Below are 12,995 nucleotides of genomic sequence, written 5' to 3' on the forward strand. Positions count from 1 at the left end.
GTGTGTTGTTTACAAGCCAGCCTGTAGCTTGTAAACCATATCCATGTGTGCTGCATGTTGAAGGGTATTCCCGATTATATGTAAATTCATATTATGAATAGTGTATGCTCAGTTGGACTGTGCCAAATCTAAATGTTACATATTACGACCTTTGGCAGACATTTTGCAGTATTTTGTATAAGCCCATTTGTCCAAGGTCACTGCTGTAACCCCTGCAGGGCTGTAGTGAACGCAGTCCATGCACCTACCCCGACTAGATCGCCCCCTCTAGCTGTGCAAGGACCATACTCTGCCATATGCTATTAAACACGGCGGCATACATTCCCACCCCTGCTGTTTGGGTATTGACTCTAGCATCAAGTCAATGCGACAATTATATCATGCATTCCTATGACAGCCTTACAGATAATGGAGCCTCCAACCAAACGGGCGCTGCTGTTGATGTACTCCGCACATTGAGAGAACAGAAGCAGTTTATCCAGGGATGCTAAATGTATTTTCCGGCAATGTTTGCAATCCTTTGTGGAGACATTCAGGGAACAACAAGACCCGAAGATTTACACAGATTTACTGATTATCAATTGACAAAAAATAATATTTGCTATTCGAACTCAAGAAATGGATGTATCCTGATTGTCTGTACAGCTGTTGCATACACTGTTTTGCATCAGTGTTCAATGAATGAATCAACATATTAGTTGATCGGTGCAGCCGACTCGTCTCTCTAAGCTGACAGCTCACGCTTTTACCCTCATTTAGCGGCCCCTATAATAATCAGCTACGCCATCATTCAAACCTTAAAATATTGTGTTTTTATTGGTTTATCAGTTAATTTGGTAGGTAGAACTAATTGAATCAACTATGAAAACGTAAATGTGTTAATGCTTAAATGTACTTTTTGATGCCATTTCCTAAGAAAAGACCTCAGAATTTTTTGAGATGAGAAATTGGTATGGGCAGCGTTTACTTGTCTAAGGAATGGAGCTATGGGCTGTCCACCTCAGCTTGATTCTTGATACTTGTTAACGTGTGCTTATAATTCCCCTCTTTTCTCTTCTCTTTCCTACTTTGCTTCCTTCCACTTTGTCTCCATCCACCTCCAAACACCCCTCTGTCCTGCGTGCCTCTTGCCGTCTGTGTGTTAGAGTAAAGATGCTGGCATCAGGACTCTGGTCATGTTGGATGAACAGGGAGGTAAGTCAGTAGGGTCAGATCTCCTTTAATACACTGGTATTTCTCTGCCACCTGTCATATGTTCTTTGTGTTCTGTTATTCTGCTGTTCCCTTTAGTCTCAACTGCTTCTACTCAAAGCTTTATGAAAATGCAGTAGCTGAATTCTGTGACACATCTGGTATAATGTCAGATGGTTCCTGTTGCAGACAAATCCATTCACCAGAATGTATTCTTGTATAGTTTTGTCCCACGCTTAGTCTTATGTTCATAAAGCCTACTTTGCATATTTGACGTAACCGACAAGCTTTGCTTCTGCTATGCTTCCTGATTGCTACTTCTTATAAAATGTCCCTGTGCTGGAAAATACATGACAACCCTTTATATAACCTTTAAACCAGAAGGTTTGCTCATTATATTTCAGCAAGAAAGAGTGCAATCAAATCCATACCTTAATTTCCCTTCTGTATTAAGATTGTAAATCGTACATACATTTGAAATACATTTGAAATAGTTTTAACCCACATATCATCCATACTTGATGGTGTCCACATTTGTCCAGGATGTAACATACCAAACAAAATGTGCAGGTTTTTTATATGACTTGCTATAATTGCGGTAGCCTACAAGCATTCACCATCTCTGGCACTTTTGCATAATGCATTTTCCCTCAAGGATTAACACCGCCGTCCTCAGCTCCTGATTTGTGCACCGCCTGTGCAGAGCACAGCTGTACGTTCTCCGGCATGTCCCCAAAGCGCCACTCAGTCCCTACGCACAATCTTCTCTTAAAGTGAATGACAACAGGAATCCAATTATTTACTTCTTATTATGTTTTTAACGATACTAAGGTGGGCATTAAGCATCCGAAAAGGATGCTTAATGCCCGTCAGTCGATTTCCTTCTATTCATTCAAGCCGATTTAATGACTGGAGTCTGTTTTCACTCTTGGCTCCATAGCCAAGCGGCTGAGCAATTGCCAAGTGCATGAGATGGCATTCAGATTTATTTGAATATACTTTAATACATTTTCCTGACAAGATGTTATGTGGGTGTGTGGTCTGATGTAGTTTTAGATGTTATTGTTATTCAACGATTTTAGATCCTGAAGTCCATCACTTTAAGTTCACAGCAAGGCCATAACTTTCCACCGTTAATCCGTGTAAGGGGACATGGTAAGGGTCCCAGCACCAGTCTCTCTGTCACCAAATCAGGCTCCTTCCTTCCAACTCGAATAGAAACATAATGGAGGCTTTAACCGCCATCTTTCTTCAATCAGTTAGATACTAAATCTAAGTGACATCCAGTGACATGCCAGTGAGCATGGTTCCCCAAGGCCAGGTAGGACAGACTGAGCCAGGACAAAAATAAAAAGTGTACGCTAGTGTAGCCTCGTCCTCTTTCGCTGTGATTGCAGTTTGACTGGTTAAGACAAAACATTCATCATCTCCCTCATTACCCTCCAATCCACTCGTAGTAGGCTGAGGCTTCTGAAGAAGGAGGCAGAGTGATATCCAGGAAAGGTATACGTACAAAGATAACAATACAAGCGCAAGCGATTATGTGTTGTGGTTTCAGATGCAGAGGTGTAAGTATGCCCACAATGCGACGGCTAATGTTGAACTGGAGGTGAAAAACATAAAGACTTCATACACAACTGCGAAGTCCCTAAGGGGTGTATTTATTATGAAGCAAACATCAACGCTGGGCCACAGTAATTAAAATAAATCTAACGTAATCCTATAGATATTAAATCCATAAAATATTCGTTTTAAATCGATGATGTCGTTTGCGGTTATCGTGACCGCTGAAGAAACCGTGAAGAAACAATATATACAGTAATACCATTACCAACCATTGGAACTACATCAGTCAATTAGATATTCTTTACATATTTGACCGTGTTTCCCATTACAATCATTAAATAGCTTTGTAATGCTGACAGCCTGGGATTAACAAAGAGACGGCTCCATTGGTCCTTTGTATATATAGTGAAAAAGAAACAACCTCGGTGTGCCACTGCCTGCCTGGGTATCAAATCTTTGCCATCACTCCACACATTTGGTACAGTTCCAGCGCTAAAAGAGCTGGATGTTGCAGGGATAGCTGGTAAAGTCTGGAAAAAAGGAAAGCGTGTGTGTGCATAAACTGTATCACTTCCTCAGGGGTTGTGCGCTGTTCCATGCATGAACGATCAGCCTAATTAGCCTGTCAAATGGAACATATAGCCTTTTTGTCTCCTTTATCCTCTCTCTCTCTCTCTCTCTCTCTTTCTCTCAATCTCTCTCTCAATCCCTCTCTCTCCCCCCCTCCCTCCCATTTACCAGCCTCCCGAGTGATGGGCAGTCCAGTCTGGTGCATATAACAAAGCACTGCAATCAATTCACAGATTCAAATTACCTCAGCCCCTGAGCAAACCCTAACCTGATGCCTGATGCCCTTCTCTCTCTGCCTCTCGCCCTCTCTTCCTGTTCTATGCTTTGTTACTCCCCTTTCTACCTCTCTCTCTCTTCCTTGCCCTCCACAGTTAACACCATCACATATCTTGGATCTTCTTTCTTGGATTTCCTTCAATCGTCTTTAGTAATACACATCTTGAAATTGTATAATCCAGATATTGATAATAGGACAGGTTAGTTGCATACAGACAGTTTTATAGACACACTTCACATAAGTATTAATGTAAATTAATACAAGTAGATGGTACACACCGATTGTGCTCAAACCTCAACCTATTCTACTTTCTCTTACGGCCGCAATGACTAGAACCACAAACGCATCCATAAATACATTGCAATGCTTCTGGAGGGTTTATTTGGAAAATCCATGAGGCAGCCCGTAATCAGACATGTACCTGATTATTAAAAAACCAATAATTAATCTGAGGTATATATATACATATTTGTGTGTGTGTTTGTGTGTGTGTGTGTGTGTGTGTGTGTGTGTGTGTGTGTGTGTGTGTGTGTGTGTGTGTGTGTGTGTGTGCGTGTGTGTTTGTGCATGTTGGTGGATAAGAGAGGAAGAGAGGGAGAGACCGAGAGAGATGAAGAATACACAGTATTCATGCATGGTTATGCCCACACACACCGGTGTGTGCGTGTGCATGTCTTTGGCAAGGCAGGAGGATTTACCATTGGGTGCTTTCATGCATTGCCGTCTGTGCAGACCGAGCTAAGTGCTAATGAGCCCTTCACCGACCACCGGATGCCTTTTACACCTCACACAGGGCCGGGGGGGGGGGGGGGGGGGGGGGGGGGGTTGATAGATCACCTCTACGCCTCCATGTCTCTTTGGGACCACAAAGCATATGCTCACAGGGGGAGAGCTGCTCATATCTTCTGCTGTTAGACAGTTAAGGAGAGGAAGGGATTGCCATCTCCAGTCCCTGTATTGATTTATTGAAATTACTTTCCAATGCTCTCTCGCCTCCCCAAAGGCTGACCCTGTTTTACGCCATAACTACCAACAAAGATCTAAATCTGGTGCTCCAGTGAGACGAGAGGCTGTGATTGGTTGGTATACTAAGATTGACAGACGAGACACTCCTTAGAATACTCCCACCTGACGGGATGGGGGAGGAGGTTTTTAAAACGAGCCTTGAATACTGCAAGGAGATAAGTGTCTCTCTCTCTCTCTCTCTCTCTCTCTCTCTCTCTCTCTCTCTCTCTCTCTCTCTCTCTCTCTCGCTCTCTCTCTTCCAATCCCTTGTGTTTCCTGGGATTAGTGGGGGAGGCTAATTACCGGCTCTACGTAGTTTTTTAGACTGGGGAACTCTGAGGTATAACCCTCCTTAAATCCCCCACACTCAAACACACAACACATATACACATGCAAACACTCACCCACACACATATGCTCACCATGTGAAAGATCTAGAAAATATTCAGAAACCCCTGACAATGTGTCTGAGCTTGTGGCCCTTTATAGAGATGTTGGATGGCAAACCAGTATTTAAAGCTATTTTAGCCCTATGTTATGCAGGTAGGCCTACTAATACCTCCAATGAGCAGTCCGATAGCGAACGAGCTATACTCTTTGTATGCCTGTTACCTTTAAGAAAGTTAAAAGGAAAAGCAAGAGAACATTGAAGCCAACCAAAACAATATCAGAGAGTGGAGTGCGTTAATACTCATATATTAATAACTTTTATGAGTGATTGAATCTGAGTATCTTCACTCCAGTTCTACCATGTTGAACTGCATCCTAAAGTTTACACTAAATACTAAAACATGTGCCTACATATCAAACATAGACCTTGATACAACCATTAAAGTGTCCAGTGATCTGCTAGAAACATTTTACGGGAAACAATTCAATAATACATTTGTATCTCCTGCATGGCCGGGATTGATTACATACCATTGGCATGCTGTTGAAGAAAGACCGAACAATCCCAACTGGATTAGGTCTCTTAAAACCTGCTCACGGAGAACCAAACACGAGTGCCCCTCGCCCCGTATTCACAGGATTGGAAGTGTGTGTGGGTGTGTGTGGGTGTGGTGTGTGTTTGCATTAAGCCTTTTCTACCAGGGCAACAGCACAGTCATCCAGTTCTATGTGTCACTCTCCCATCATGCATTTCACCTCAACCAAAGGCATAAAGCCTTACCTCTGCTCCTCATAATCATGCATACATTCATCCACTGCTATGACTCATGTCTAATTTTGATTTTCCTTTCTTCAAAATGTTCGCTTTTATGTTAAGTCGAGATCTGTGTACTCCTCGGGCCATTACTCTTCGAAATCCCCCTCTTTCTTCTTTTTCCTTTTCCATTACTCTATTCTTTCTTTCTTTCATCTGTACTTGCCTGTATGGCAGCTCTGAGAGGTTCTAAAACAAGACTGTGCTCATTCTGTTCTGTATGAAATATAGTCTCAGTGCTGCACTTCACAGTCAGCAGGGGAACACTCAACCAGTCAGACACAAAGCTGTCATTTGATATCTGCAATGAAAACACTGTATCCACAGCGATGGCCACCGTGCATCCAGACAGGTAAACAGGTATCGCTTCCGCAAATAAAAAGGCAAGCGTGCATTTGGCGCAGGGCACGCACACGCGCCCACTTAGCGCTTATTGCTAGCGCCCCCCGATGCATATCTCCAGCACTCTCTGCCTCGTAGCCTCGTAGCCTAGCGCGCTTACTCAACTCGAATCCAAACCAGTCCAACTCATTTCACACTACTCTCATGCCTTTGTCCTCACCAGAGCAACTTGAACGCCACGAAGAGGGCATGAACAAGGTCCACGCAGACCTGAAGGAGGCCGAGAAAGATTTAAAGGGTTTTGGCCAATGCTGTGGTCAGATATGCCCATGTGTTGCGAAGTAGGTACCGGCAGGGGAACATGCCCCCCTCCCCCCCTAGCCTGTCCAGTGCTGGTGATGGTGGTGATGGTGTTGATGGTGGTGGTGATGTCTCTCTTGTCACAGTCAATGTCTTTTTTTTGTCCCCTCTTCCTTTGTCTTACCACTCTCCCCCCCCGCCCCCCCCCCCCCCCCCCCAACCCCCTGACTTCCTCCCCACAACCCTCTTCTTCTTTCTCTTCCACTCACGCGCTCGCGTTCTCGCGGTGGGATGTTTGACAATGTGTCGGTAATCAGAGCAACTGGAGCGCATCGAGGAAGGGATGGACCAAATCAATAAGGACATGAAGGATGCGGAAAAGAATTTGAACAATCTAGGACAGTTCTGTGGTCTGTGTTCATGTCCCTGTAACAAGTAGGTGCAGCCTGCCCGGTCCGACTGCATGTGTATGTCCACCGCCTGCCTGTGCCTCTCTCTCTCTCTCTCTCTGTGCGCCCCGCTTCACCCCACGGGGGGCCCTTTGGTGTGGGCAGTCAAGCCAGACGCACCACACTCCTGGAAGACCCAAACCACACACAACACCCTGTGCTTGTGTGCGTGCATGCGTGTGTGTATGTGTGTGTGTGTGTGTGTGTGTGTGTGTGTGTGTGTGTGTGTGTGTGTGTGTGTGTGTGTGTGTGTGTGTGTGTGTGTGTGCGTGTGTGTGTGTTTGTGCATGTTGGTGGATAAGAGAGGAAGAGAGGGAGAGACCGAGAGAGATGAAAGTTGGATGGACAAATGGATATGTGTGCCCCTCCACAGGGCACATATCCGCACACACGTGGCTGTAGGTGCACCTTCGCACCAAAGCCACGAAGGACCACTCCGCTGTCTTGACTGTCACACACGCATGACAGGGCACATCACAACGACAAGGCCACTCTGATCACGCCCCCCACGGCCCGCCTGGAAAAAAGCCCTTCATTCATCAGCGGATAAGAGATTGTCTGTTAGCCAGAGTTGAACATCAATGCCACTGTGTTTCTCTTTCCAATATCCCCTAACACCCCCTCCCCCCCCTGCCCTTCATGACCTCTACGAAATCCCACCCCTCAACCCAGCACACACCCCTTTACCCCCTCCTCTAGGCAGAACCTCGACCACAGGGCTACAGCTGCCCAATATGGTCTCATTACCTTGTGGGGATTATTATGTTATCGGATTATCAATTCCCGCCACCAATTAAGGCTAACGAGATTTATGTCTCCAACGGGGCCGCTTCCACATCCACCACACTCCATCATATTGCAGAGTAGTCTCGCTAAGCATTCACCGTGTGTGGGGTAACACCCCTGTGGATTTTGTTCCTCCATATTCCTTCAGAGCTTAATTGTGTCACTTCATCCATAATTCCTCTGGAGGAAGGAGCCAAACATCAGCCTGCTCAGCAGCCATGAAGCAGAGAGTTATTACAGTGATTAGATCCGACGTAAACCTGGGATGTGGGGGTGTCCCTGGTAGACCATTCGTATGGTCTTAATTGAATGGCAGTAATTCAGTAGCCCTGGTTTTACACAAAACTATGTACGTCTAGGTATATACGATTTTGTACAATGTAAACACCGGTCTAGTTATAACAAATGTATGTAGTGTACAAACAAATGCCTTCAATGAGACTGTGACAAAATATAACCATTATTAGTTTCTCTAGTTACCATTAGCAAAGTTAGCATTACGACATATTTTACAGCCAAACCAAAGTCAGGAATCTGTATTTGGCTAACATGAACAACCAAAAGAACACTAAATCACACCTAAACATGCTACTTCATCAAAAAATGTTTTCAAGTCCTTACGTCTGCTTGCCTTCCCAAGGTAGCCCCTCCAGCCCCCAGCCCAAAACCAGCCATACAAGATGGAGGCAAACGTGTGAATATATCATTATATATTCCTGGAATCATAAAACATCGGAGCAAACACAACCGCTTCCAAATTCCGGATCAGTCGACCATTTTGCTCAGCTCTTGTATGACCAATTGGCTGCCAAACTATGGCCTCTGAGGGTCATGTCTGTGCACAGCCTTACTCGACATGTCCTTATCAGAGCTATAAAATATACAGGGTCTCAACATGACCAAAGGCTATTTCAACAGAAGCTTGGGTCAGAGCTGACCGGCTGTGTTTTGAGGCTTGGTTGAGAGGCATGTTTTGCCGAGCCACCTGTAAATTGGATAGCTCTGATGTAACCACAGCCCAGCTCTCTTTAATCATCCTCCATCTTCGCTTATTACATTTTTTCTTTTGTTAATCTAGATATTATATATATACAGTCAACTGGGAGAAGGACCGTTACAGTGGTCCAGTTTTAATCTACTCTGGGCACAAGAGAGTTGGGTTTCACCACACAATGCCTGATTCGGATTGGCTTACACCGCAAAGGTTTTAATGTCTAAAATGCTGTTTGGGAAACCCCAACACTCCTCTCTCCTGAGGGGTTTAATTGAATTTTTTTCAAACTGCTGCTTGACTGTGTATACTGAATGTATTGTCATCCAAACCAATCCTTCCAGATGCAATGAGGGGCTAAGCACAGCTAATACTATGACTACAACTACTATTACTATTGGGCTCTTTGGATGAGAAAGAGTTGATCCACAGTGGATCTCAGGGGGACATTGCTTTCAGCTGACTGGGGGAGTTATGATATGATGTGCTCTGGTCCTAACCCCCATGTTGTATAACATGTCCCCGACCCTTACACACCCAACACACCCCACCCCCATGTCTCTGTATGTGTAACTATATGTTCCCCTGTGGGAATTGATGGGCCATTAAGGCTTGGGGTTAGGGATGGGTGTGAGTGTGTGTGTGTGTGTGTGTGTGTGTGTGTGTGTGTGTGTGTGTGTGTGTGTGTGTGTGTGTATGTGTGTGTGTGTGTGTGTGTGTGTGTGTGCATTTGAGTGTGAATTCATGAATTCATGTTGTGTTGTGTCTATGTTGTGACCTTGTGTCCTCTAGTGTCTTGTGATGATCTATGTAATGAATGTGTTTTTGTGTTGTTGTGTATTTTTGGTTTATATGTGCTTGTGCAAGAAGGGAATTGGCCAACCATCTCCCACAAGCCACATGCATGCTTTTACTGTGCTTCCGAAAACACGGTTGATCTATTCACTGGATAGATGGCACACCCGTAGAACTAACTTGCATGACGTCCACTCTAACAACTCATTGTCATTGTTGCTTTAGAGAGAGAGAATCGGCTATATAATGCAAGTGTTCAAAGTCTATAGAAGCATTATAAATCCCACTTACAATCAGTGATACAGATACACAAGTGGTTCTCATTAACTTTAAACACAAACACACGGACACACCCACACGCACTCACACGTAGAGTAGCACATTTGCACACGCACACACATTAAGTAGCACATTGACACACACACGCACAGACGCGTTGTGCCGGGCCTGACTGATGTATGTGTGTGTGGTAGGATTAAGGGTGGGGGCCAGGCGTGGGGAGCCAACCAGGATGGAGTGGTGAACGCCCAGCCCGGAGCCCGCGTGGTGGACGAGCGTGAACAGATGGCCATCAGTGGGGGCTTCATCCGCAGGTGAGTGTGTGTGTGATTATCTGCCTGTGTGTGTGTGTGTGTGTGTGTGTGCATGTTTTCTTATGTGATTATCTGCCTGTGTGTGTGTGTGTGTGTGTGTGTGTGTGTGTGTGTGTGTGTGTGTGTGTGTGTGTGTGTGTGTGTGCTGCGTCTGCGCGTGTGTGTGAGTGAGAGAGACAAACTGAAACAAAGAGCCAGAGAGTGAGACCTACATGCACATATTGCCGCATTACGCACATCAAATGTACTTTGGGTTACGCAAGTGTGAGACACATACAACGCACAGAGCTTTACATCAGTGAACAAACAAAAGGATTCATCCCCCCCCTGCCCACCCCCGAAATACAACACGCCAGAACCTAGACACTGGCACAGAATCATCACACTCCCTCTCTCTCAGTCCTCTCTCGCTGGATGTGTTTCCAGGGTAACGGACGATGCCCGGGAGAACGAGATGGACGAGAACCTGGAGCAGGTGGGCGGCATCATCGGGAACCTGCGTCACATGGCCCTGGACATGGGCCAGGAGATCGACACCCAGAACCGGCAGATCGACAGGATCATGGACAAGGTACGGTGTTGGGGAAGAGAGACCAGCATAGTTAGAGATAGTGGATCATGGACAAGGTACGGTGTTGGGGAAGAGAGACCAGCATAGTTAGAGATAGTGGATCGTGGATAAGGTTGGTGAAGAAAGACCCAAGAAGTTAGAGATAGTCGATCATGGATAAGGTACGGTGTTGGTGAAGAGAGACCAGCGTAGTTAGAGATATAGTTATATCCATCGGCAGCAGGGAGGCTTCGGTCAGCACCAGTCGGCCGTATTAGAAGAACGGGAGGCAGGTAGATCAAAAGGCAAAAGTTCAGTGATTGAAAATATCAAAACAAAATGTATTTTGCAGGCAAACGTCATTCTTTCTTCCAATGTTTAAATGAGGTGGAATCTTGGTCTGAGAATCAAGCTCAAAGAAGCCCGAAAGGGAGGAGTGGTTTCTCCTTTTGGAGTACTAGTTGTTAAAAGTGTCAGTTGTATGCAGCATTTGGATAAGCGCCGCTTGGACAGAGACAGTCAACCCCCTATTTACACACCGGCTCTTTCTCTCATGTCTCCAGGCTGATTCCAACAAGACCAGGATTGATGAGGCCAACCAGCGGGCTACAAAGATGTTGGGAAGTGGCTAGACGGAGGATAAAACTGTGCTTTCGTCCCCTCCCCCTTCCACCCAGCCTACCCCACCCCCACAACAAGCCCCGCCCCCCAACACCTGCGCTACCTGCCCCCCACCCTGATGTGGGTTGGCGCACAACATGCTTTTATCGTGATACTTACTCGGTAGAGATTCACAAACATGCACATATCTGCCCGCCCCCCCCCCCCCCCCCTCCCCAAATGCCTCTCCGATCTCCCTATTCGTCGTCAATGTTGTGATGTGCCGTCTCTCTTAGGCTTTTGTTAACATATGATAGTCCTGATACCAATCGTCCATGTGCCCCCCCTACTCCCCCCCCCAAACCCCAACCTGCTGTATATAGGGGCGTCTTTGATGGCTTCACAGATTTAGCTCCCCCCGTCTAACTTTCTGTGTCTCACTCTCTCTGTATGTCCTGCTGTCGTTTTTTTTTTAAGTATGTATAATATAAAGTGTATGTACACCTTGTTATAATCCCCCCCCTCCCCCTCGTGTGTCAGTATTCTGATGTTGTCCATGTAAAACACACTGCTATGCCACGTTTGTGACGCTAGGAACCACAGTGACTCCCTGAACCTCTCCGGCCTGCTTGTTATACCAACCTTAGGCTAAACCTCGCAACTGCGAAGATGAATGTCTAACTGACACAAAGAACTAGATGTATGGCACAGAGGCACTGACAGCAAAACCTCAAGGCGGTCTCTATTGACACTTTAATTGAAACTAAAACCATTGAATCAAATTGAAGACGGTTTGCACAGTGTTCACCCTTATCTCTGGTGCATTGATCTCATACAGTTGTCTGGTCTTGAAAGTGGCAACCCACAGTATATATAAGGACATTCTGAAACGTAGTTTGTGCTAGTGCACCACCAAACATAAGAGGTGTGTGGGGCGTGAGGCAAACCTGTTTTTGACTGTGCAGTGCTGTCAGACAATCCAGCCGTCCAGACTGGATTGTTCATCATCGCCTGCCGCTTGGTGTGAAAAGCAGAAGGATGTGGGGTCCGAGGTATATAACAAGATAACAGAAAACTGATTACAAGTCGTCTGAATGACAGACAGGGCTCAGATACGTTCAGGCAACCGCACTGGGGTTATACTTCCATAATTCAACGTTATGACATTGCTCTATAAGTGTGTTATGCATGTTCAACTGCTGTCATAAACAATTGATTCAGGCAGATGATAATATCAGGGCAATCGCATGCTTTGCATGTAGGCCACACACAAACGACAGGCCTATGTCTACTGCCCCCTGCGCCACAAGAGTGCCACTCTTTTTGTTTCACTCATATAATGTACGTATATATCTTTCCAGACTGTGACCATCATTGTAAAATATTACCATGGAACATGCCAATAAAATCGTATAACTAGAAATAAAAATTACATTGTGTCCTTTGTATTTTGTTTTGTGCAAGAGTAGTGTCTGGCGCTTGTATTTCCGGTCTTAAGCTTAATGACTTAATACTAAATGACTATGGGTATGGAATACCAAGTTGTGTTTTCTACGCAGTTCAGTGAAGAGAGCATGATGATGGGACCGTCGTGGTTCAATGGATCCGTTATTCGCCTGCTAAATAATCATACAGCCATCAACAACCCCTTCTGCTCTATTGGCTGCTCTCTCTCTCTTTCTGTCTCTTTGTCGGTCTCTCCCCAGCTTCCTTCTCTGTCATTCCAATACCTGGTGGGCAAAGCAAGTGCAATCAGGGCAATTGGAAGCACCTGGC

General features: G+C 45.4%; 1 protein-coding gene across 1 annotated transcript in view; it reads left to right on the forward strand.

Annotated features, from left to right (window-relative positions):
* snap25b (synaptosome associated protein 25b) overlaps positions 1–11,251 on the forward strand; it is a gene marked incomplete at both ends in the record, with an annotated part of 19,705 nt that extends 8,454 nt beyond the window's left edge. Inside the window, 5 exons of the mRNA XM_079736175.1 lie at positions 1,146–1,194; positions 6,773–6,890; positions 9,950–10,069; positions 10,496–10,640; positions 11,183–11,251. Of these exons, the coding sequence (XP_079592301.1) occupies positions 1,146–1,194; positions 6,773–6,890; positions 9,950–10,069; positions 10,496–10,640; positions 11,183–11,251 (501 nt within the window). The remainder of the gene's footprint in view (positions 1–1,145; positions 1,195–6,772; positions 6,891–9,949; positions 10,070–10,495; positions 10,641–11,182) is intronic.
* Between the last annotated feature and the right edge of the window lie 1,744 nt (positions 11,252–12,995).

The sequence above is a fragment of the Pollachius pollachius genome (genome assembly GCF_949987615.1).
Source record: "Pollachius pollachius genome assembly, chromosome: 5".
NCBI classification, from domain to species: Eukaryota; Metazoa; Chordata; class Actinopteri; order Gadiformes; family Gadidae; genus Pollachius; species Pollachius pollachius.